This window comes from Glycine max, chromosome 18 (genome assembly GCF_000004515.6).
Source record: "Glycine max cultivar Williams 82 chromosome 18, Glycine_max_v4.0, whole genome shotgun sequence".
NCBI lineage: Eukaryota > Viridiplantae > Streptophyta > Magnoliopsida > Fabales > Fabaceae > Glycine > Glycine max.
Genome location: NC_038254.2, coordinates 2,893,919 through 2,916,024, shown reverse-complemented (window position 1 = coordinate 2,916,024; position 22,106 = coordinate 2,893,919). Strand labels below are relative to the sequence as shown.

The 22,106-nt window shown below is 30.0% G+C and overlaps 2 protein-coding genes across 5 annotated transcripts; one reads left to right on the top strand and one right to left on the bottom strand.

The window, feature by feature from the left end:
- The first annotated feature begins 10,530 nt into the window (after window positions 1-10,530).
- Window positions 10,531-13,806, top strand: LOC100500018 (uncharacterized). The gene is made up of 6 exons (NM_001248741.2): window positions 10,531-10,665; window positions 11,756-11,874; window positions 12,622-12,755; window positions 12,849-12,928; window positions 13,257-13,349; window positions 13,519-13,806. The coding sequence occupies exons 2-6, from the start codon at window positions 11,766-11,768 to the stop codon at window positions 13,667-13,669; spliced, it is 567 nt and encodes a 188-aa protein (NP_001235670.1). The 5' UTR covers window positions 10,531-10,665; window positions 11,756-11,765; the 3' UTR covers window positions 13,670-13,806.
- Window positions 13,807-14,777: 971 nt separating this feature from the next.
- LOC100777936 (E3 ubiquitin-protein ligase SDIR1-like) lies at window positions 14,778-19,546 on the bottom strand. 4 transcript variants are annotated; one of them, XM_006601726.4, is made up of 10 exons: window positions 19,276-19,546; window positions 18,466-18,508; window positions 18,118-18,282; window positions 17,888-17,942; window positions 17,723-17,775; window positions 17,392-17,620; window positions 17,136-17,250; window positions 16,497-16,542; window positions 15,810-15,935; window positions 14,778-15,140 (listed from the first exon to the last, which is right to left on the bottom strand). In XM_006601726.4, the coding sequence occupies exons 3-10, from the start codon at window positions 18,193-18,195 to the stop codon at window positions 15,018-15,020; spliced, it is 825 nt and encodes a 274-aa protein (XP_006601789.1). In that variant the 5' UTR covers window positions 18,196-18,282; window positions 18,466-18,508; window positions 19,276-19,546; the 3' UTR covers window positions 14,778-15,017.
- Window positions 19,547-22,106: the final 2,560 nt, after the last annotated feature.

Genomic DNA, 22,106 nt, shown 5'->3' with positions numbered 1-22,106 from the left:
AGTCTTCTTCACAAATTTTCAATTAATTGTATATTGCAAATCGAAGTATTCAAAATTATCCATGAAATATTTCTTCAAGTGAATAAAAACTTAAATTGGAAGTTTAGAATTTTGCGTTTGAACATTTCCTCTCCCTGGTGTAAACAAAATAAAATCCACAAATTATTGTTACGTAAGAAAAATATTGAAATGTGGTAATCTAAAATATATTATCTTTAGAAATACATCATACTTTCTTTTCGTGTTAGTTTGATATAATGAATATTCTTTTTTTCCCTGTAGTGGTGTCAATTTTATAGGGTTTTATATCTCATCATGGGAATTGATAATTTGGATAGCTGCATATAGGTTTTACATCCTTTTAGATTTGCAGTTGCTTCCCTAATTTCCTTTATCCGACTTTTTACTTTTTTATTAACAAATATTAGTGGATAGTAATATTAGTTTTTGTTAGTAAAAAAATTTAAATTTATAATTTCTCCTTTAATTTTTTTTTCTTTATGATTACATCAATCTTATATTTTGGATCGTCTCTATCCATATAACCGTCAAACTTATTGGTTTTCTAGTCAAGGGAAAGATTTTGCTTTTGACTCCAAAAACCTTCTTTTGATGCAATTTGTGTGCAATCAAAGAAACATCACTCTCAGAATCTTAGATTAAGTTGGGATGTTAATGATTGGGATTTGGTTTGGCGTGCAAGACGAAAATCCAATACAAGGAAGTGGGAAAAGGAAGAAAAGGAAAACATTTCCATGCTTAAAGGGCCCAAAATCCAATAGGTGATCAAGAAAAGGTGAAAACATAATCCTCCCATATCCTAATCCACTCCTAAATTAAATGATTTATAAAATCTCCATTCATGCTTAGATTTGATTTGGAGTACTAATTATCATTGACTTCTGCTTATCTTTTGGTGCTAATCCTCATACACTAATATTTGACAAGTAAAATACTATACAAAAAGGAAGGAGAAAAGGTTATTGATCGTAGAGTTTTAAGAAAAATAAAAGGATATACTGTTTTGGTATTTGAAGTAAAAAGAATATTTCGCCATTTCCAATCATGTCTTCTTACGAGTTGTTTTTCTCATCTGCAAAGTGTAAATAAAGCACGTATTATGTTATTGTCTTGTAACTTCATTAGCTTCGTAAGTAGGTGAAACCATACATGACATGATGGATAAGCGTCCAATGAATAAGAACATAAAGCTGGTGACGCATGGAATTGTTGTTCCCTTGTTATTTGTATCCTCTTCCCCATTTATTTTTAACTCTTCCTAATCTAATTATGGCCTTTTGATCAACGTGCTAGATAATAGAGATTTTATCCAATCCATGATATGTTCTAAGTATTTTTTATATATTAAACTTGATCTGTAATCTATATTAAGGCAAAAAAAAGCAATCGGCCTCTATCATTATCTTTTGTCCCGGCTTTGAACCATCTTTGTCTAGTTTGTTATATATCCAACAACATATGCCCTCTAAATTATGGCATTTCATAACCTCGAAAATTGGTTGTTCCTATTCCATAATTATTGAACAGCTCTACTTTTTTTTTTTTCACTCTCCCTCTTACCACACAAGCATTTTTTTTTCATATTGAACTGCTGTAATTATCAATCAATAATTGTTTTGCCTAATTTGTTTTGTGATCCCATTTTACAAAGACTTTCCTTTTTCCATTAATGTGTAGAAATAGTTTTTTTTTATTTTTCTCAAATTCATATATTCTTCAAAAACCACTTCTTAAAGTAAACAATTTTATCATAAAGTTGTTAGTCCAAGTGATCTTAATTCAATTTTTTTAAGTAAGATTTTGAATTTGAATCTTATGGATGAAAAAGACGTCATTGATAAAAAATCCCACTAAAATTGACCAGTCAAGTTCCGTGACAAAGAAACATGATTGGTAGAGGAGACCTCACTAAAGGTGGTCAAATAGTAAAACTAATGGATATTGTATACTACTGTCGTGGTGATAAAAAAAAAAAGTAAACAACTCTATCTTCTGAACTAGCTAGCACTTTATTTTGCTTCATGTTATTAAAATTGAATAATGTATTGGTTTAAATATATTTTCGTCCTTATAATTTAGTGTTTTTTTCGTTTTCCTCCCTACATTTTTTTATTTATTTTAACTCTTATAAAATGTATTTTTTTTTTATTTTTCATCCTTTAAATAGCTTTTTTTCACTGCTCAAAGTACATTTTTTACTGTTCAAAGCGTTGTTTAAAAAGCTTTAAGAACAAAAAACAAAACAAATACATTTTACAATGACTAAAACGAAAAAAATTACAGAGATAAAAACAAAAAAAATACTAAATTACAGAAACAAAAAATATATTTAAGCCTAATATATTTTATACAAAAATAATTTAAATTGGATTGAATCTAGCAGAAGTGGAAAGATCAATCTTTTATAATACCGTGAATCAATATTCGAATTTTAATAGCGAGTAGGGGTAGGAATAGGCCAAGTCAGACTTTAAAAGGTTTAAGCCTAGCCTACGATGAATTTTTGAGGCCTGAGTCTGGCCTATAGCCTATCAAAGACTTTTATTTTGGTTCGGTCTGGTCTGATAACCTTTTTAAAAGTCTTCTTCACATTAAATCTTTAATATTCCTTCATGGAAAAGGAGGAGAAGTGCTAGTATGATTTCACCACGAAGAAAGAATATATGCATAGAAAAGAGAAGGTAAAAAGAAGATGAAATAAAAAAAATGTTAAAGGAATAAGAAGATGCAAGAAAAAATGGTAAGGTTTTGAAGTTTTACCTCTATCAAAGCTTGAAGTGGAAAGGAGATGATTTTTGTTTGGTCTGGAATAGGAACTAATAGGAAAGTTAAAAGGAAAAGAAAACGTGAATAGGAAGCCAATAAAAATAATGAGGAATATAAAAGGGACACATGACTCACACCTAAATTATAATTAAAGTCTTACTTGATTATAGAAATGAAAGTTATGGAGTAATAAGGTGTAATCAAAGTCTGCTAGTTTAAAAAAAAAATATTAATTGTACCCAAAAAATAATATAAGTATATACACACACACACACACACACACATATATATATATATATATATATATATATATATATATATATATATATATATATATAGATCGACTTATCAGGCTTATAAGATTTTTTAATAAGCCTGATTTATTTAATTTAATAGGCTTTTAAAAAAGTCTGAACTTAACCTTTTAATTAAATAGGTTAGTCCAGGTCAAGTTTTATGTAGGTCAGGTCGTAGGCCCCTGTTGACCGGCCTAGTCTATTCCCATCCCTAATTGCGAGAAACAGTCACATTATATATTTATCGTGTCTCAAATAAAATTGCATTAAGATAATTTATTATTTTTTTCTTAAGAATTATATTTTCCTTTTTATTTTATTTTTATCATGTACCTTGAGTTTTTTTTATTAATTGTGTACGATATAAAATTCATGCAAGTTAAAATTAGTTTATCATTTTAATAACATATAAATATTAAAACAAAATAGTAAATATCATTGTTGATATTAATATTTTTTTATGTTTTTATAAATTTAAGTTAAATATATTTAATTTCATTCATTATTTTTTTTACATAGTACTACTATTAAGAGAATTTGAACAGAAATAATCATGTTCAATTAGTGCATTAATCAACTGTCATCCTTTTTTTACATCCTAATGCTCTTGAGTTTAACTTTTAAGTACATAGTTGCATTATCACGTATCCGAGTCTTTTTTTATTAATTAGGTACATAGTTGAGTTTTATGTAAGTAATTGCACTAGATTTTTTTTAAAATAATTATTATTCAAAATAGTCTCAAGTAACTCAAATAGAATGGTGCCTCTAGAGGACATATGTGGTATCCAAAGCATAGTAGAGACTATGCTCTCCTAGCAATTTTTTTTTTATACAAAAATCCAATCCAATAAATACATACACACAATATATAAATCATTTGAATATAATCCTTTTAAGAATTTGTGTACAAATATTAAATTTAAAAAGTAACGGGTTGCAACCCAAGAGAGAAAAGTTAAGCAAAAAAAAGCCCAAAGGAAAGGGCTAGTGGCCCTAGCTGAGGTTGAGGACAATATTACCAAATTATCACGCATAGCTGTGGTGGGCTCATATACATGAGAGCAATCGGTAAAATCCAAGAAAAGGTGGGACCAAAAGCAAAGCATGTGTAGAAGGTTTGTTTGTGGAGTTGAAGCAAGGGAAACCCGTGGGTAAAGGAAAGGACTGGATGGGCCCATTTGCGAGCCGAGACCAGTGGTTGGGCTGGGCCCAGTGGCATGGTCAACGGTCACATCACCACACGCCTGGCACGTAGTAGTAGGGTTTAAAAAGAAAAAAAGGTTTTGCACGTGTTGCTTTCTAATTGGAGGGTGACATTTTACCGTCACGGAAAGAGCAAGAAATTGACCGTGCTGTTAAAAACGAAAACGTTGTCACTGTCAGTCAGAGACACTCAGACACCGCGCACGCACACTGACATAGGAAGCAGCTTGGGGTTGCTGACCTACACTCTGTCCTTTTGTTTTCTACACTTATCATTCTAATAAAAATATTAATACTACTACGTTATAAAATATATAATAATAAGTAATCTCCGAAAATACAAATATACAGCAATCAAAAGAAACATTCATGCCGATAAAGAATCAATTCATATTTTATAAGGTTGTGAATTCAATTTTTACTGTTCATATGATAATATATAAGTATTATTTGAGTCTATCATAATTGTTTTGAGTTTTTAATCTTCATAAATTTTTAAGATTTAATTTATCTAAATTTTACCCAATAAAAAAACCAATATACTTATAAAAATATTTATATATTATAATATTAACGTTAATCTTCATTCGAGTTTTATAGATAATAAAAATTTAGAAACATAATTTAAAAATGAGACTTTACTTTTATATTTTTTGACAAAAAGTAGTCATGGAGAATTTTTTTAAATTAGTAAACTCACACTAGTAACATAGTAAAAAAAGCATAAATATATTTATCTTTAACATCATTCAAAATTAGCTACATCTAAAAAATGTTAAAAGGCTTTTCTTTCAAAATCTAATCTCACAATTTGTTTATGGATAACTTTGTTAGAGTTTTTTTCTTAAATAAATGGTAACTAATGTTGTTAAGATATTAGTTAAAGAATTAAAAGAAACATATTTTTTATTAGAATACATAAAATTATATTATTCGTAATTTATTTTACATTCTCATGTGATTTTTATAATAAATATATATTTTTAAAATTTTTAAACCAATTCTCACACCGATTAACAAGACCCTTTTTCTAATTATAAAGCTTTAAGTAAATCAAAATAAATAAGATTTAATGACCGTTGCCGACCTCCAATGTTCTCCGCAACGTTTTCTCGTCTGCGTCAGCAAAAACTTTGCTTCACAATTAATTTCAATATCTTCACATGTTTTATTAAACTCCATAGTCGCATCATCCAAATCGCTCAACAACCAACAACGTTGTGTGACTTGCATCAAATTTTCTTTGTTTTTCTTTTGTTTTGTCAAATTCTTTCAACCCTCTATTATCTTTCAATTTTGTGAATATTTTAGTAGGCAAAAATTTTATACTCGACTTTAGTTTATTTTTATAAGTTATTAATATTTTCATTTTAAAAATGAAAATTGCAACCTAGTCACTGTATAAGTCATATTAAGAGTAAATGTTAAATAAACTAATGATCTTAGAATGAAAAATGCTACATCTTAAAATTTACTTTGATTAAGCTTATATAAATATATATAGGTTGGACCCGCCTTCAATAAATCAATTTTTATACCGTTGAAACTAAATACAGCGGTCCATAAGCTCGCTCAATTTGATAAATTAAATTGTTCTAGTGCTTTGTGGATTCAAGAACGTAACTCAAATTATGTACTTTTTGTTGCAATTGATCACAAATGCAAGAAGCATTTTCGCATGAAAACTAAATGCAATATCGAGTTTTGCACTTATTGATGATAGAATATACTATCGATGTCATAGTTTGTGACATTTTCTTGGCGCTAATTTACTAACTATCCATTAATTGATTTGATTTTTTTTTTTTTTTTGAAGCCATGATCAATTGACTGATACAATATAACTTATACACGAACTTGTAGTATGTTCAAAATTAATTAAACCCCAAAAATACGCGTCTACAAGTTTCCTTCACAGGTTATGTCTGAATGAATAAGAGGTGTGTTGAGTTTAAATAAACCAAGTAACTGAGTAAGAGTTAGAGAAGACGAGCTTGCTATGGTTATAAGGTAATAAGATAAAGTTTCCATGATGCCCATTAGTGGCTGAGGCAGTAGAAGGTTGAACTTTGTTATATATGTGTGTATATATATAAAGGTTGAACTCTGTTTAACTTTGGCAACAATTAATAGTTGCACTTACAAAAATCACTACTCACGTTTTTGCCAAATGGAGAAACATAAGTGATAAGGTAAATAGAATGCACAGAATGTTTAGACAGACCATATTGATAAGTCTGATAATGAAAGGAAATGAACTGTTGAGAACAATATTAGTGTCCATGTGACCACTGACCAACAAGCCAAGCCCTAAAATATGCACAAGATTTCCTAGTTCCTCGTATCATGTCTCATAATATGTGGGATGCAGAAATGTAAAACACACTCTGAACATATTTTTTAAACATGCATTGTATATTTTCTATTGTTGACCAGAATTAACATAAATTTTATTAAAAATAAATTAGATTTATTAAATATGAGTGATAGCAATATTATTTAATAAATTTAATATAATTCATTCAAGAATAAAAGATACTACTTTTTTTTAATAAACGTGCCTTATATTATTTCCAAATGGATTAACTCGGCAATATAATTTGGTAATTCACCAAAGTCTCTATTCGTTTGTCGCCTTACAAAACAAACGATGAAATTTGTTAAAGAACTTGAGCTACGATGATACCTTGAGATAATGACTCCGAACTCGGACTGATCTTCCCTACGGTTAGCAATTGCTATTGCAATATATAAACTCACTCATAGTCTCTATTATAACACCTTCAACTAGGAGTGGATATTCGTGATCATCTCCTCGGCCCGATCCATTAAGCCCATAGATCTAGTGAGTTTTTTCTACAGACTCTTAAATTATCTATTTAATCTATTTAAGTCTAATGTATAAATATTATTAATTTGTTATATTGAGATTTTGATTTTTAAATTAGTTATTATTGTTATGTTTGAAATGTTTGTATATTTTAGTATGATAGATTTTAACTTAAAAAATAAAGTTAATTTATTTCTTCTAATTTTATAAATTTTTCACTTTTTAATTTTTTTTTCAAATTAATATTTGGGTCTGCAAATTGATCCATTTATTCGTGGGCTTTTTTAACCCTGATACAGACTATAAAAAATTCATTTATTTTACGAACTAGACTTATTTGGCCCGTCTAAATCTCGGGTTTCATCAGTCGGGCCTTCAATGGGTAGGATTGGTCCATAGATTTACCTTTACCTTTCACTCTTGTGTTCCGAAGCAATTAACAACATGCCACAATACCAAAAAAGATACTACTTTTCAAAGTGCTAAAAAAATATTATTAACATTCCTCTTATTGATGAGAACATGTTAGTGTTTGCTTTAGTAAGCTAGAATTAGGGGTGTTCAAAATTGAACCAAACCAAGCGTAAAATTGAAAATCGGCCAAGAATAAAAAATAGCAGAAAATTGAAGGTCATTGGCTTGGTTTGGATTTTTTACCAATTCATGTAGTTCAATTCGATTTGTGGTTTGGCAGCGAAAATATACGACATCCAACTTGTAAGTGAAACGACAACAGTTACACTGAGTAAATCTAAAACGCTTAACATTAGAGTCTCTCACTCTCTCTTCTCTCGTGGAAGTGGAACACTTAACCTAAAATCCTTAATTGAAAACTCTCTCATGGAAGTGGAACGCTTAAAGTCTCTCATCCCTGTGGTGGTGCGACTCTAGTCTTTGCCTTTAGTCTCCAACGAGTGTATGCATCTGCATCGTTTCCACTCTGAGTCTCCGTTTGTGCTATCTTTTATCTTTGTGTCTGTTTACATTTCTCCATCTCTGTTTACAGTTCCAGCCTCTCCTCTCTCGTGGAAGTTGAACTTTGTCTTTGCATTGTGAGTCCATTCTCCTTACGATGGTGCAGCCTATGCCATCTCTATATGTCATAAAATTCTCTCAACTGCTGCACTAGTTTAGTTTTGTTTTCTCCACAAAACATTATACACAAATATTGAAAATGCACTTATTCATTTATCATTTAAGTTAATTGCTATTTGTATCTTACCTTGGAATTGTCCTTGTAATCATTAGGAAAATTGTTTCATTACTTAGGAAGCTGATTGCAATGAGAAAGTTGTGTCAAATGTTTGATATTGCTTGAAGCTTATTACTTTCATTTTGAACTTTCCTTTGGAACCCACCTTAGAATGGATGGCTTTTACATGCATACATAGTGTTTTTTTGTCATTTTTTTAATACTTAGTAATTGTCATTTTTTTAATATTTAGTAGCAGAATTTTTAAACTGTAGAAGTTAAGTTGAACCAAATGATAAAAAAAATTGATTTGATTTGATTCAAATTTTATAAATAATTTAAATCGAATTAAATCAACCACATAATTTTTTTTTTGGTTGAGACTAGTTTTACATAAAAAATCATACCATATCACACTGCAAACACCCCTAACTAAAATACTTAAATAAAGCAACAAATCTCACATCTTGAACTGCCTTCGAGCAAGAGTTTCAAACTTTAGAGTAAACACAGCTTGATATTGTGTTTCTTAAATGATAAACTCGACATGAATTTTCAATGTCTAGAGACATCATCTTTTTGGTGATCATAGTTTCCCTTCCAGATCCGAATTCACTTGAATTTTTATACACCTCTCCTCATCCATCATATTCTTCACCTTCTTTAATCCCTTTCCTTAACTAATCAAAACCAAATTTATTGTCTCATACTAGACCGTCTAGCTTCCTTAAAAACTCACTTGTGTGTACTATATATTCGGTCTGTTCTCTTTTTATTATTAATTTTAATATTGAAAAATGTAGACAAAATATTAAAATACTGATTCACACTATTGTGATCAGGATTTTATGTTCTACTTAATCGAAATTTTAATAATTAGTTTGAATCGAAGTTTGGATAACTGTGTAAATTTTCTTTAGTTTTTTTTCTTAAAAAAAATCTAAAATTACTAAATTTTACGTTGTTTAGCATTAATTTTAAGGTAGATAACTGATGTTTGTTTTAAATTTTTGAAAAATTTCATAAATGTCACATGTTTAGGGTCATAAACGAGTTGAGTATCCAAAGTTCTTGCTTGGCTTGTGAAAAATATAAGTTCTTTAAACATGACTTATTTATTTAAACAAACTTAACTGGAATATAGCTTGTTAAAAAAAGTTTGGAATCGACTTGTTTAACTTATTTATTTTCTAAATATAGTTATGTTATTGATATTGATGTTATTAATATTTTCTATTCATCCATATTTTTTCTGCTTCTTTATATTTTCTTGTAAAAAGGACTTACTTCCTTTTAATATTATTTTATATTTTTAAATTCCAACTCAAACAATCTATATATAAAAAATTAAAATACTTTTTTTATAAAGACTTGTCATTAGAAATATTATACAGAAGTATTGTTATCTAATATCTATGTAAGTTTAATTTTTTATGAAATATATATTTGTGTGTGTAGCAAATAAAAATGTTTTTTTTTGTATAAAAAACACCCATACAATACTTAAAGTATTTTAATACAAATAGATATTTATGCAATTTAATTTTTTTATGATATGCGTGTGTGCATAAGTGTGTAAGGTGAGCATTAATAAGTTATTATCAAGGCTGTAGTCTTTAAATTTGACTCATTTAAATAATTTTATTTAATCTCAAGTTTTAATTTATTTGTTTGATTAAATAAATAAGTTTGATAAAACATTTAACGAATTAAGTATAAATATTCGTGAATAACTCAACGCACTGATATCTCCATAATGTTGACATAATATCATAAACGCTTGAAGATGTCATTTAAGATGATTATTTATTTGATCTTTATTAAATACATAAATAGCTAACGAGTATTTCATGATAGTATGAAAAAAGATGATAATTTCATATCTTTTATCTATAAAAACTAAAATGAAAAATAAAATAAAATAAATCAAAATTCATTAATTTTACACTGATTAAAAATATACTATTTAGTTCAAAAAATTTATAATTAACTTTTTCTCCGTCGTTGAAATTGAAATTTCTAAAACCTAAATCAAACGGACAGTAGAGAGTAGAGTGTAGGCTATATTCCTTGCGATGATTTTTTGGTGTTCATTTTATTACAACTGTACGCAATAGTAATTACTTTCCCACGCTCCTCGCTGCAACATGTAAAGCACGCGCAAGCAAATTTGACAAACACCCTAAATCACGCGCTAGATGTGCGCGTGCGAGAGTCTTGTTCTGCGGCGTTTATTCTCAAAACCTCTGACGCAGATGAGTTTTTTCAATCGCATGGCCAAACCAAATTCGGCGCTTTCATCAATTACAGCCTTCTCTCGCTTCGTTCCACCCTTCACCTGAAAAGCAAAAAGGGTTAGTCTCAATTATCAATACCATTCTGTTGTTGCTTATGATTCATTTTTTGTGTAATTTTCATTTTTCTCAACTGTAATATCCTACTGATATTTGAAAAATTCAATCTTTTTAAGTGTATGAGAATGATGGGTCTTGTGAAAAGTAAGCAAAAGTTTGCAGATTTGAAGGTTCTGGAAAACTCGAGAACTTTAAAGTTATTATTTTGTGGAGAATTGGGCTCTTGCTTTTCGTTGTATTCCAAAGGATGTGATGGAATCTGAATTGCATGATGTGATGTTGGTTTGTCAAATGTACTTTATAAGCAGTGTGGTAAATGTTGCTGATTGTATTTTATTTGTGACTGATGTGTAGGGATTGTTGTGCTTTCTGGTTTCAATTTTCGTTTTCTATTATTATTATTTGCATGTACTTCTGTATTTTGATGATATATTAAACCCTTTTGGACTCTTTTTCTTACCAAGGTGAAGGAAAATTTTAGGTCCTTTTTCCAGCATTTTTCCCCCCAATTTTCCTAACCTAAGCTATAGTAATTAGTAAGTTTAACATCTATATCACAATGGCAATGACATTCAGATAACTGGAGATAGTAATTGAATACTGTCCTTGAGCTTTGGATCTAGAATTGTTCATCTGAGCTCCACTATTTAATTTTCACAATCTTACGATGTTGCCAAATATTCCATGGTCAAAATTTTTATGTATGTTGTTTTGCATAGTTATGAAATTGATTGACTTTGCTTACAATAACATTTAGACATACAGAAGATTTTGTAATTGCAATGACTGATACATTATAAAAAATTATGTGATAGTACCAAACACAGTGGTGACTGTTAATCCACAACAATGTCAGTTCTTAGATATAACAATGACTGTTACGTGATCAAATACTTTAGTGACTATGACCATTAAATTTAAATTTTTTGTTCATGCTTTTCTCTGCTGTTCACCATGTTTAGATTAAGATTCTATTTATTCCCAGGATTTTGATGACTTGATATAAATTTATAATACAACCTTGTGAAGGGTTAGGCAATACTCCAATTATCCATGTTTATGTTTGTTAACTTCTCTATCTTATTAACAGAGTGCAAACCATGGGCGATGCAATTGATTTGACTGGTGACGGAGGAGTCATTAAAACCATTGTAAGAAAAAGCAAAGCTGATGCTGTCGGTCCAACAGAAAATTTCCCTCTTGTTGATGGTATGCTTGTGCCAGTATGGTGAATATTTTGGAACTAGTCTAATAATGGACTAACTTTGGCTACATCTGTTGTAATTTCATCTAGTAAAGTGATTGTTGTCTTTTAAGGTTCTTTAGAAGTCATTCCAATTGTTAATTATCTTAACTTATCAGAATAAAAATGGATTTTCCGTCTCTTGTCTGTTAACTATCATATAAGATTCTTGTTGAAAGCTTACATTTACTGGCTTATATGGCTGTTAATCTAAAATGTGCATGCCTACATTTACTGGCTTATATGGCTGTTAATCTAATTTCCCCTTATTTGTGAAATGTAGTTAAATTTTTTAGTCTATTTTAGAGTATTATAGAAAGATCATGTTGGGCTGTTATACAGTGGGTTGGAATTGCAAAATATCTGGATATTTACAAGGAAGGGTTTAGATCTATATTAAGGCCCAGTCTGGATTAGTTTCTTGCCTAGGGCAGCTTTTCAACTGAGATAAGTGTTTATGGAGATTGGAGATTGCAGATGTGTGTTTTTGAAAAAGCTGAGGTGCACAAGTCTAATTTTAACTTACCCAAGAAATTTGACTCATTTTTTCTCTTTGTTTTATTTTATTTTTTTGTCTTATAAATACTTGTTGAGAAGTTTATCCAAACTGACTCTAAGTTCTGATTCTGATCTAAATTAGATGAGTTTAAGGTTTATTTACATAAAATGCTTGATTTTACTGATTCTTGTTTCAATATTGCTATGTTGATCAGTTCATTATGAAGGCACACTTGCTGATACTGGTGAAGTTTTTGACACTACACATGAAGATAACACCATCTTCTCTTTCGAGATTGGAAAGGGCAGTGTTATCAAGGCTTGGGAAATTGCAGTGAAAACCATGAAGGTCTAGCAATAGTAACAAAGCAAACTTTTGATGAAACTATATTTGAATAAGGGTTTTTAATTTTATCTCATGCTTATCTGCTAATTTTCCCAGGTTGGAGAAGTTGCAAAAATAACTTGCAAGCCAGAATATGCATATGGTAGTGCAGGATCTCCTCCAGATATTCCTCCAGAGTACTGTTCTCATGCCATTGATTTTGTTTGGAAACATAATTATGAAACAAAAAAGTTCAAATATCAACCTGGGATACAAATTCTACTGGTGTTCTAATTATTTTCAATGATACTTTCATGTCATGAAATCAGCCTTTGGCAAATGCAAGGCTAGTCCCACGTGTAGTGAGAGGCTTTATAGCACCATTCTGGTCTTTATATAATAATTAGATGAAGTCATGCTGTAATACCTTAATGCTATGCTTTTTTCCTATTCTACTTTCTTTTCATCTCACAAGCTTGCATATACTAATGACTGCAAATTTATAATTTTTCAATTCCCTTGCAGTGCAACACTTGTTTTTGAAGTTGAGCTAGTTGCCTGTCGGCCAAGGAAGGGCTCCAGTTTGGGAAGTGTTTCAGAGGAGAGGGCTAGGCTTGAGTAAGTAACAGATTTAATATTTTACCAAATTTATGTGCTTCTGCACCTGTCCTAAACTAAAGTTGGAAGTGGAATATCAGAATTTCGTGTTGCTTTGGATGTCTCTTTTTTTATTGGAAAGCAATAATAATATATATATATATATATAATGTCCTGTCATGAAAAATAGTGAACTGAAGAAGCAGAGAGAGCTAGCTGCTGCTGCCAAAGAGGAGGAGAAAAAGAAGAGAGAAGAAGCAAAAGCAGCGGCTGCCGCACGTGTGCAAGCCAAGTTAGAAGCCAAAAAAGGTCAAGGAAAGGGTAAAGGTAAAGCAAAGTAGGAAGTTATCAAACATCTACATGAGTTTGGTATATGATGACAATCAAATAGTTATGTATTATACACAATTCAGTATCTCACTTCCCCGTTGTCCCGTACGAAACATTATATAAATGAAATGCTACTTTGGTTTATCCATCTACATGATGTTTGGTAAGATGCTACGCAATCAGCAGGAAGCAACATTTTCCCGGGTTTTTGCCTAATTATCAGGACATCCTAATTCGTCCATTCTGAATAGAGCTACCTTTTCAATGAATGAAGGTAGAGATGTAGTTAGGTGCTTAGTGAGGTGAACTTCTAAAATATATAAGATATTTAACAACAATATAAATTCTTTATCAGATATATACAAGCAATTCTGTAATAATTTCATCGTTTAGATACTTAAAATCTAAACTTAAAATTCTATGATGGTCCCTTTTATAGTAACTATGAAGCATTTTTTTAATTAGTTGTCCTTATTAAATATTCAATAAAATCAACTGAATTAATTACTTTTATTGGTCCTGTATGATTTATGTCCAAAGTGTAGTGTAATAAGGACAATAGAGTAGGTTGAATTTGAATGTTACTAATAAATTTTTGGTAGTCTGTTAAAAAATAAAAAATTATGCTAATTTTATCGAGGTAACGAAAACTTGATGTCCAAGGTATCATTTGAGTGGACAAAAAGAATTTTATGCACATCCTAACATTAGTTCGTTTTTTTATAACTAATTTAGTATTCTTTTTTACAATAAACAATATCGATGTAAGGAAAACTTTAGATAAAAAAGGGTTATAATATTTAATGTTTTACTTGAAATAGTAAAGAAATGAAAATTAAGATTGATAAAATATATGGTTAATTAAAGACAAATATATTTTCATAAAAAAGTAAAGCCATATTTATAAAACTAGTATCAAAGATAACATTAATCATTGCGTCGTAAAAAAGTGTTATTATATTCCTATTGCCGTAAGTTAAACCAATGAACAATTGAACTCAATATATCCTTACTGAGCCAACTTAAACAACATTAATAAACATGCGGTAACTATCCAATCCCGTCAGATATACAAGCATTTTGACAGAGACAGAGAGAACTCATAGCAGAAAAGAAAAATTTTGTAGATGCTGTCGGATTAAGCACAGCGACCCAAGAAATGTAAGTTTAATGGTCAACAAATTGTATAATTTGTATGGTTGTTACACGGCACTAGGCCGTTCTTCTGTTCCCTACATACACGTCGGGGTAATTACACGAATGCTAGTCATGAGATACTAATCTTGATACATGAAGAGAGTAAGTTACAGTTGTACAAGGTTATAATCACACGTCCATAAATAAAATTAGACGAGGTATTCAGACCATGTCCGCGATGATATCATTATGTCCATTGTCACTCCAACCAGATCCAGCTCGAAATTTACATACAGGGCATGTCCCTTGTTGGCGCAGCCAGGGATCGATGCAATTTGCGTGAAACTTCAAAAAATAAAAACATAAACAAGGTGTCAATACCATTCACATGAGATAAATAAATGCAGAATATCAACAATGATTTTATTGAACTTTAGACATCATGTTAATTAGTCAACATTCATAAACAATGCCCGTACTGATATTTACTTTCCTAAAAACCCAAATGTTTTGGTATACTGTGACTAAGTAACTTTGAAGAACTTAAAAAAATGTTTAAAACATATTGCACTTCTTTAAAAAGTGTTTAGATTTAAAATTGGAGAGGCATGACATCTTATAACTATATAAAAACATCTGTTTTTAATAGAATCACAGGTGCTGCTTCTACGGATACACAACATAAATGGCTGACGCTCATAATGGAAATCCACAGAAACGAAAGTTTTCACCAAGGCCATATTAGCAATAACCTACAAATCCAATTCAGCTCTCGCTGAAATTTGACTGGATATCAACCACACTTGTACTTAGATGGTAATCAAAACTTGACATGAAAAAGCCTCTCTTTCTTCTCGTAAGTTCAAAGTGACTTTAATATTTTTTACTTCTATGAATTAGTTACTCAGACTCGGATGACAATAGCAGAGATGAGCTGAAGCAATGTATCATCAAACAAATAGGAAAAGAAGCTATTTGATAAAAAGTTACTGATTACTAAGCTATGAAACAAACCTGATGCAAGCAAGGTAAGCTTCGCAGTACGTCACCAACATTAACTTGCTCCAAGCATACACTGCAAGTGAGGTCATCATCAGAGGCTTTCATGCTCCCAACAGCATTTGAATTATCTTGCTTCTTCTGCCACAAATGTAAAGGAATAGAGTATGTAAATATAACACCACACTAACAGCTCATAAAACAAAATTTACAATTTGACAGTAAGGAAAAGGTAATCATGTAGAACAACAATGACCAAGTCTTTTCCCTTTAAGTGAGATTGGCTACATGGACCAAAGAATGCTATAATGTTTTCTTGTGAATCATGTCTATAGACATACCATTTACTTACAATGTAGTCATTGCATATTTGTATGATCCTTTGTCATTTAACTCCCCCAAGAGACTTACAATGAATATATGCATAATGGTGGATATAAGTGATACAATAGTATCCAAGAAAATAATATATCTACATTGACTATTTTCAGAGTCCTCAACCAAGATAAATGTGCTATATATATCTATATCTGTGAAGTTTGAGTGTCAGCACCCATACTGTCAAGAATAGCATAGGAAAATCACAAGAAAAACATGCAGAAAAAGCACACGAGGAATCAGTGAAGTTCTCATGAGATGCAGTGTAATTTGTTTAGGCCACATGGGTAGAAGCAAAAATAAGGCCAAGAATGTTGAAAATACCTCAGCAGGAGTGGAAGATGATGCTTGTTGCATTGAGGAACCACCACTGTAAGCAAAAACAGCTTCTTGTCAAATAATCAGCACTATAATTTATTTAGAGTACATACATAGACTCTAAAATTTCCAAATGAAGGAGTAAATTTCCCATTTCAACTAGCATTTTAAGTCAATAATAGTAACTGGCAGGTGAAAGTGTACTGGACAGCTAATATAGAGAAAGTATAGTTTAAGAAGGTCATCATATATCATATAAAATGGCCATACACAGTAATAATAATCATCCCAAATCTACCAAACATGGCAGTAAAAGTCAGTGTTTCCATATCATCATTCAATTTATATTATCCGCAATCAAAACTACCATAATTTCCTTGCATGATAATTACTCTTTTATCTTCATCCTTCAAACATATCCTTAATATTTGATTGATGACACAAAAATAGAGAGCTGTATTTTTTCCCACATCAATTTTTACAAGATTTTTACTCAGTTTTGGTATATCAAGCCCTTTTACAGATAGAGGGTTTTGTTTTTTTTATTTTTTCAGGGGGCAAAAGAATACTTTAAGAGTTGTTAGTTTAAAATATTAACATCCATTTAAAAGGAGGGCATGACAACTGATCTGATTGATTACTTACCATTGAGGACCAGAAACCTTGTATTTGTGGACAGGAAGAGCATTAATCTCTTCCTCCGTCATAGAGGGTGCAGTAGAAACATTATCAGAATCCAGAGCTCTTAAAGTTTCATAATCTGAAATTGGAAAGAAAAATCTGTATATGAATATATTATGACACATCTGAAGAGACTAAAGCTAAATTAACTATCAGAATTCATTTTCTTCATGGGTAGCAAAGTATGAATTTACATCAAAAACTGAAAAGAACTACAAACCTAGATCATCAAACTCCCGATCAAGAAGTGCAAGTTGAAGTCTGAGACCCTGCAGACGCCCTCGGCTTGCAAGAGCTATTGATGGTGGCATATGCAACCTCAATTCTGTGTGGCCAAGAATGCCACTGGCTGCAGCTGCATGAGCTTGGGCCTGTGCTTGAAGCTGTTGACATGTTGCATACATCCTCAACATTGTTGCCATCAAGAAAACACCAAGCACCAGCCAGAGCTACAAATAGAGATAAAACCTTATAAACCACTAGAATAAATTAAATGTCATTATTTTCATAAAAAAACTTGCATGTCTGCTTTACATACTACAAGACCTTACCAGAAAGTTTGGGGACATCTGGTGAGAGTTCAGTATCATGAATAACAGAAGAACTGAAACATATAAGCAGTAAGGCGTAAATGGGACCTTGATGCAATATAAAGGAAGGAAAAAACACATTCACAAAATGTGGTTAAAACAAGCATAATATGAGAACATTAATACCTGTCACGAGAAAAGTGAGTGAATTGGAATTACTAGGACGTGTTGCATGAACGCGCTGAATAAAATATTGGAATCGGTATAAAGTTTCAGTTGATGTTATTAAATATACTAAACATAGGATGATGCTTTTATTCATGGAACAAGAAAACACAAACAATAAAGAATTGCATACGTCAGCTCTGCCAGTGCCAAAACAATTATGCAAATGCAGGTGTACAAAAAGTACATACCAATGCTCGCCTCTCAGGTATAAATCCTGGAAACCCATTTTCAATATCTGCTCTTGTTCCTCGAAAAACAAAACTCATTGCTCTATATATTTTTAAACTTGAATAAAAAATTCACAGGTTGACTAGAGACTTGACCAAAATCAACAACTAAAGCCTTTCAATATTCTGAAATATCAAATAAAATCATAGTCAGTAGACAAGAAATCAATAACGGATAAATGCTTGAGTATGAAGCTCAATTGGATACAAAGAGGGAAAATTGGATAAATTTCCAAGAATACAATATAATTATATAAAGAGACTGAATCCAACAAACCAAAATAGATAGAAAGACAGTATCCAACATACCACATTCAAAGCCTACCGGGATCATCTTTAAAATCATCCAATACTGTAAAATATTATCACTCATAAAAAATCTTCATAAAAATAACATTACCACAAAGGAGTAATAAAGGATTAAATCTGTGTCTACCTTAACGACAAATAATTAGCTAAAGCACAACAACTAATACAATCAAAGTAATCCATGAACATTTCAAGTTGTTTCACTCTCACATAGAACATGATCATAAAATATATTTCCGTTATTCTGTTCATTCAGTGCATGGAGCATTCGCAAAAATATATGGATCCCAAATGTTTGACACAACAGCTAGAAAAATAAATTGGTCCCTGTTTTAGACTTAAGTAAAAGAACAACAGAATTCATCAATTATAATTTCTAAGTGGCTTTTTTTTCCTTGACAAAATGAAGCCATCCATCCAGCTCCAATAACAGATAACATAAATTGACAACAGAATCAAAAACTTAGCTGTCACTAACCAAAATCCATTTTCCTTAGGAACACACCAAACACCAGAACCTTGATGCAAATCACTTGAAGCATTACAGAAGATTACACAATTTGCAAGATTCTAATCCAATGGAGATACACAAATCAAGGTGTCAGCCAAACGCATATCCTCCAACAAAGTCAAACAAAAAACCCTAGCTCAATCCCGAAATCACGTTAAATCGAAAAGAAACAACAAAGAAACGCTTAATCATCATAACTATTATAAAAATAGAGATAACAAATTCACAACATACATTGGCGGAACATTTCAGGTGATGAAAATGGAATTGCGTGGAGAATTACAGAGAGAGGTGGTTACCGAAATTGAGGAGGAGGAACAACAGCTGAATCCGATTAAGGCAGTGATCGGAAACAACTTTTTTATGGTTTTCGATCACAAAAACAGAGGCGGAGTTGGGTCTTTTACCTCTCGATTCGAGGCCGAAGATCACGAGAATCGCTGATATAGTTTTTCTTTTTTTCTTTGTTTCTTCGTTTCTTTTAGATTTTTGTTAAACAAAAAAGAGGTCAAGTCTGTGTGTGGTGTGCGGTAATCCTCAAGCATATACGTCCATTCCTCTGCTACTACAAATTACAGCGATAAAATAACGAGAAAAATACTATAAGATAAAATAAGTAATCTAATAGGTAAAAACAATGCGTTATATTTTACACAATAACTACAAATCTCTAAACAAAATACATAGAGAAGGATAAAAATTCACTCTCAAGATAATCATATAACAATAAATAACTTTTAACCATACCTATTTTATCTATAATTTTAAAACTATGATTTTTTTTTTTTACTTTTATCCTCGTATAAAAAATAATTTTCTTACTAACTGCATTTTTATTATAGGATTAAGACTAGAAATAGGTCAAAATACTTATTGAAAATTTAAGAAACTGATTCATTTATTAAATAAGTCAAATTAAAGATTTTAAATAACTGTTTAATTGAAAAGTTCAAACTTTAATTAATTCAAAAGTTTCATAAACTTAATAGATTAAAATTAAAATATTAAATGAATAAAACTAACATAATAACAAGTAATATAGTATACAGCTCCAAAACAATAATAATATTGCATTGAATATAAAAATAGATAGTATATAATATTATCTCAATTTTTTATTGTATTAAATATAAAAATAGATATTATATATTATTATCGCAAACTTTTAATACGATATTATTAATGCACAGACTGACAGACCTTCAAAGAGATTATGAGTGGAGACATTGGTGTAAACGAATACAAAAGTGAAAAATATAAAATTGAGAATGACTATGAAGATTATAAAATGACATGTAAACGACATGAAATTTGAAATACAATGAGTAATTAATTATAAAATGTCGTGTTAAATTAATTTGTCAAACAAGTAAACAACTTTTTGTTAAATAATTTATTACCTCATTTGATATTACAGTTCTTAGTTTATTAATTTTCCTTTAATATAACCATTTATTTTAATTCTTACACATTTTTAATACTGTAATTTTTTTTCATTAGTATTACACAGTTATTTAATTTATTCGATAAAGTATCTAATTAATTAATCATTATAAATATTTTTATATCTTTCAATACTTTACTATAATAAAAAAATTAAGTAAATTACTTTTTTAAAGGCAAATTTAAGTAAATTACTTTAAAAACCACTTTTTATTTACTCATTTAGTCTTTAGTCTTTGTATAATTTTTATGTTTTAGTTCTTACACCTAAAAATTATTTATTTTAATTCTTACACATACATTTCTTAACTTATTTTTATACCTACACATAAAATTTTAAATATATTTTAGTAACTATAATTTTCAATGACAGTGACCACAACAGATTATAGAGTGTACACGTAAGAATTAAAACGAATAATTTTTAAATAAAGAAACTAAAACATAAAGATTATTCAAGTATACAAATAAATGAAAAAAATTAAACCTTAATTCAGTAAACTTATTTTTATATAATGGTTACAGTAATAATAAAACCGGCAACAAGCCAAAATCAGTCAACCATTCAAGGCGCGCAAAACGCAATCAAACCAAAATAGAACAAAAGGAATTAGACGCCTCAAACACAAAACTAAACATTGATATTTTTTTTTTGTAAAATTATTTTTTATGTTTAATCTTTTTGTTTTGATTTTCATTTTTATAATATTTTAATTTTTTTTCACAATATAAAATATCATCTAAAATATTTAAAAAAAAAGAAAAAAATTGTAATAATTAAAAATAAAAAAGTAATTTAAAAAAAACAAAAAATATTAAATTATAAGAACTAATAATGTATTTTAACCTACTTTAAATTAAGATAAACTCTTAACCTAGGAAAATCCGTAAGCTAAGAATCCCTTTTCACAACCAAAGCACTTCTGCATTAAAATAATGAATTCTCAAAATTGTACCACTATATTTCAATTTGGAAAGCATGATTCCTTCGACTTTAAGGTAAAATTGTAATTTTGATTTCCCATTTTGTTTCTAATTTCGGATGTTATCTCCCCATAAATTAATTTACAAATTTTGTCCTCGTATTTATTAAAATCACTCAATGTTGATCTCCTAGACCACAATTAGACGACCATTAATAAATAATGTTGGCTAACACGTGTGAACATTTGAAAGACACGTCAACTACAAATGATAAGATAAATAATAGTTTTTAAAATTAAATATCATCATTAAATATTAATATATTGTTATTTTAATAAGATAGCACATGGACAATATTAAAAAAAAACAGCAAAGAAGCTAGATTCTGCCTTCACATACATGTACAGATTGACCAAAATGAGAACTTCCCAAATAAACATCATTATCACATGACATCTCACCAAATTGCATGTGTCACTAACAAGTAAGAACAAAGCTAGTACCAGCATAAGGTGAAAAATAACTTTTGAAACAAAAATATTTTTATAAAATAATCAAAATCCTTATTTTTATTTTCATTTATTGAATCTGCAAGCAATAAAATGTCCATCGAAACAATTTCAATTGTAACCAAACATTTAAACCAAAGGCGTGTACTTGAACGTGGCGTCGCCGAAGAGTAACACGCCGGAAGCGTCTTTGCCGGAGATGCTGTACGAGAATTTCGGAAACCCCATTTGGGTCACGAACGAGAGCGACCCGC

Bases quoted from the DNA above. Each gene is read 5' to 3' on its own strand.
- LOC100500018 (NM_001248741.2), top strand. From the start codon at position 11,766: ATGGGCGATGCAATTGATTTGACTGGTGACGGAGGAGTCATTAAAACC. The intron at 11,875-12,621 runs GTATGCTTGTGC...TATGTTGATCAG, and splicing joins AAATTTCCCTCTTGTTGATG to TTCATTATGAAGGCACACTT. The intron at 12,756-12,848 runs GTCTAGCAATAG...TAATTTTCCCAG, and splicing joins TTGCAGTGAAAACCATGAAG to GTTGGAGAAGTTGCAAAAAT.
- LOC100777936 (XM_041011600.1), bottom strand. From the start codon at position 18,155: ATGGGTTTCCAGGATTTATACCTGAGAGGCGAGCATTGGTATGTACTT. The intron at 17,621-17,722 runs GTAAGGTCTTGT...CTCTATTTGTAG, and splicing joins AGATGTCCCCAAACTTTCTG to CTCTGGCTGGTGCTTGGTGT. The intron at 15,141-15,809 runs GTTTGTTTCATA...TATTTTTTGAAG, and splicing joins GCTTACCTTGCTTGCATCAG to TTTCACGCAAATTGCATCGA.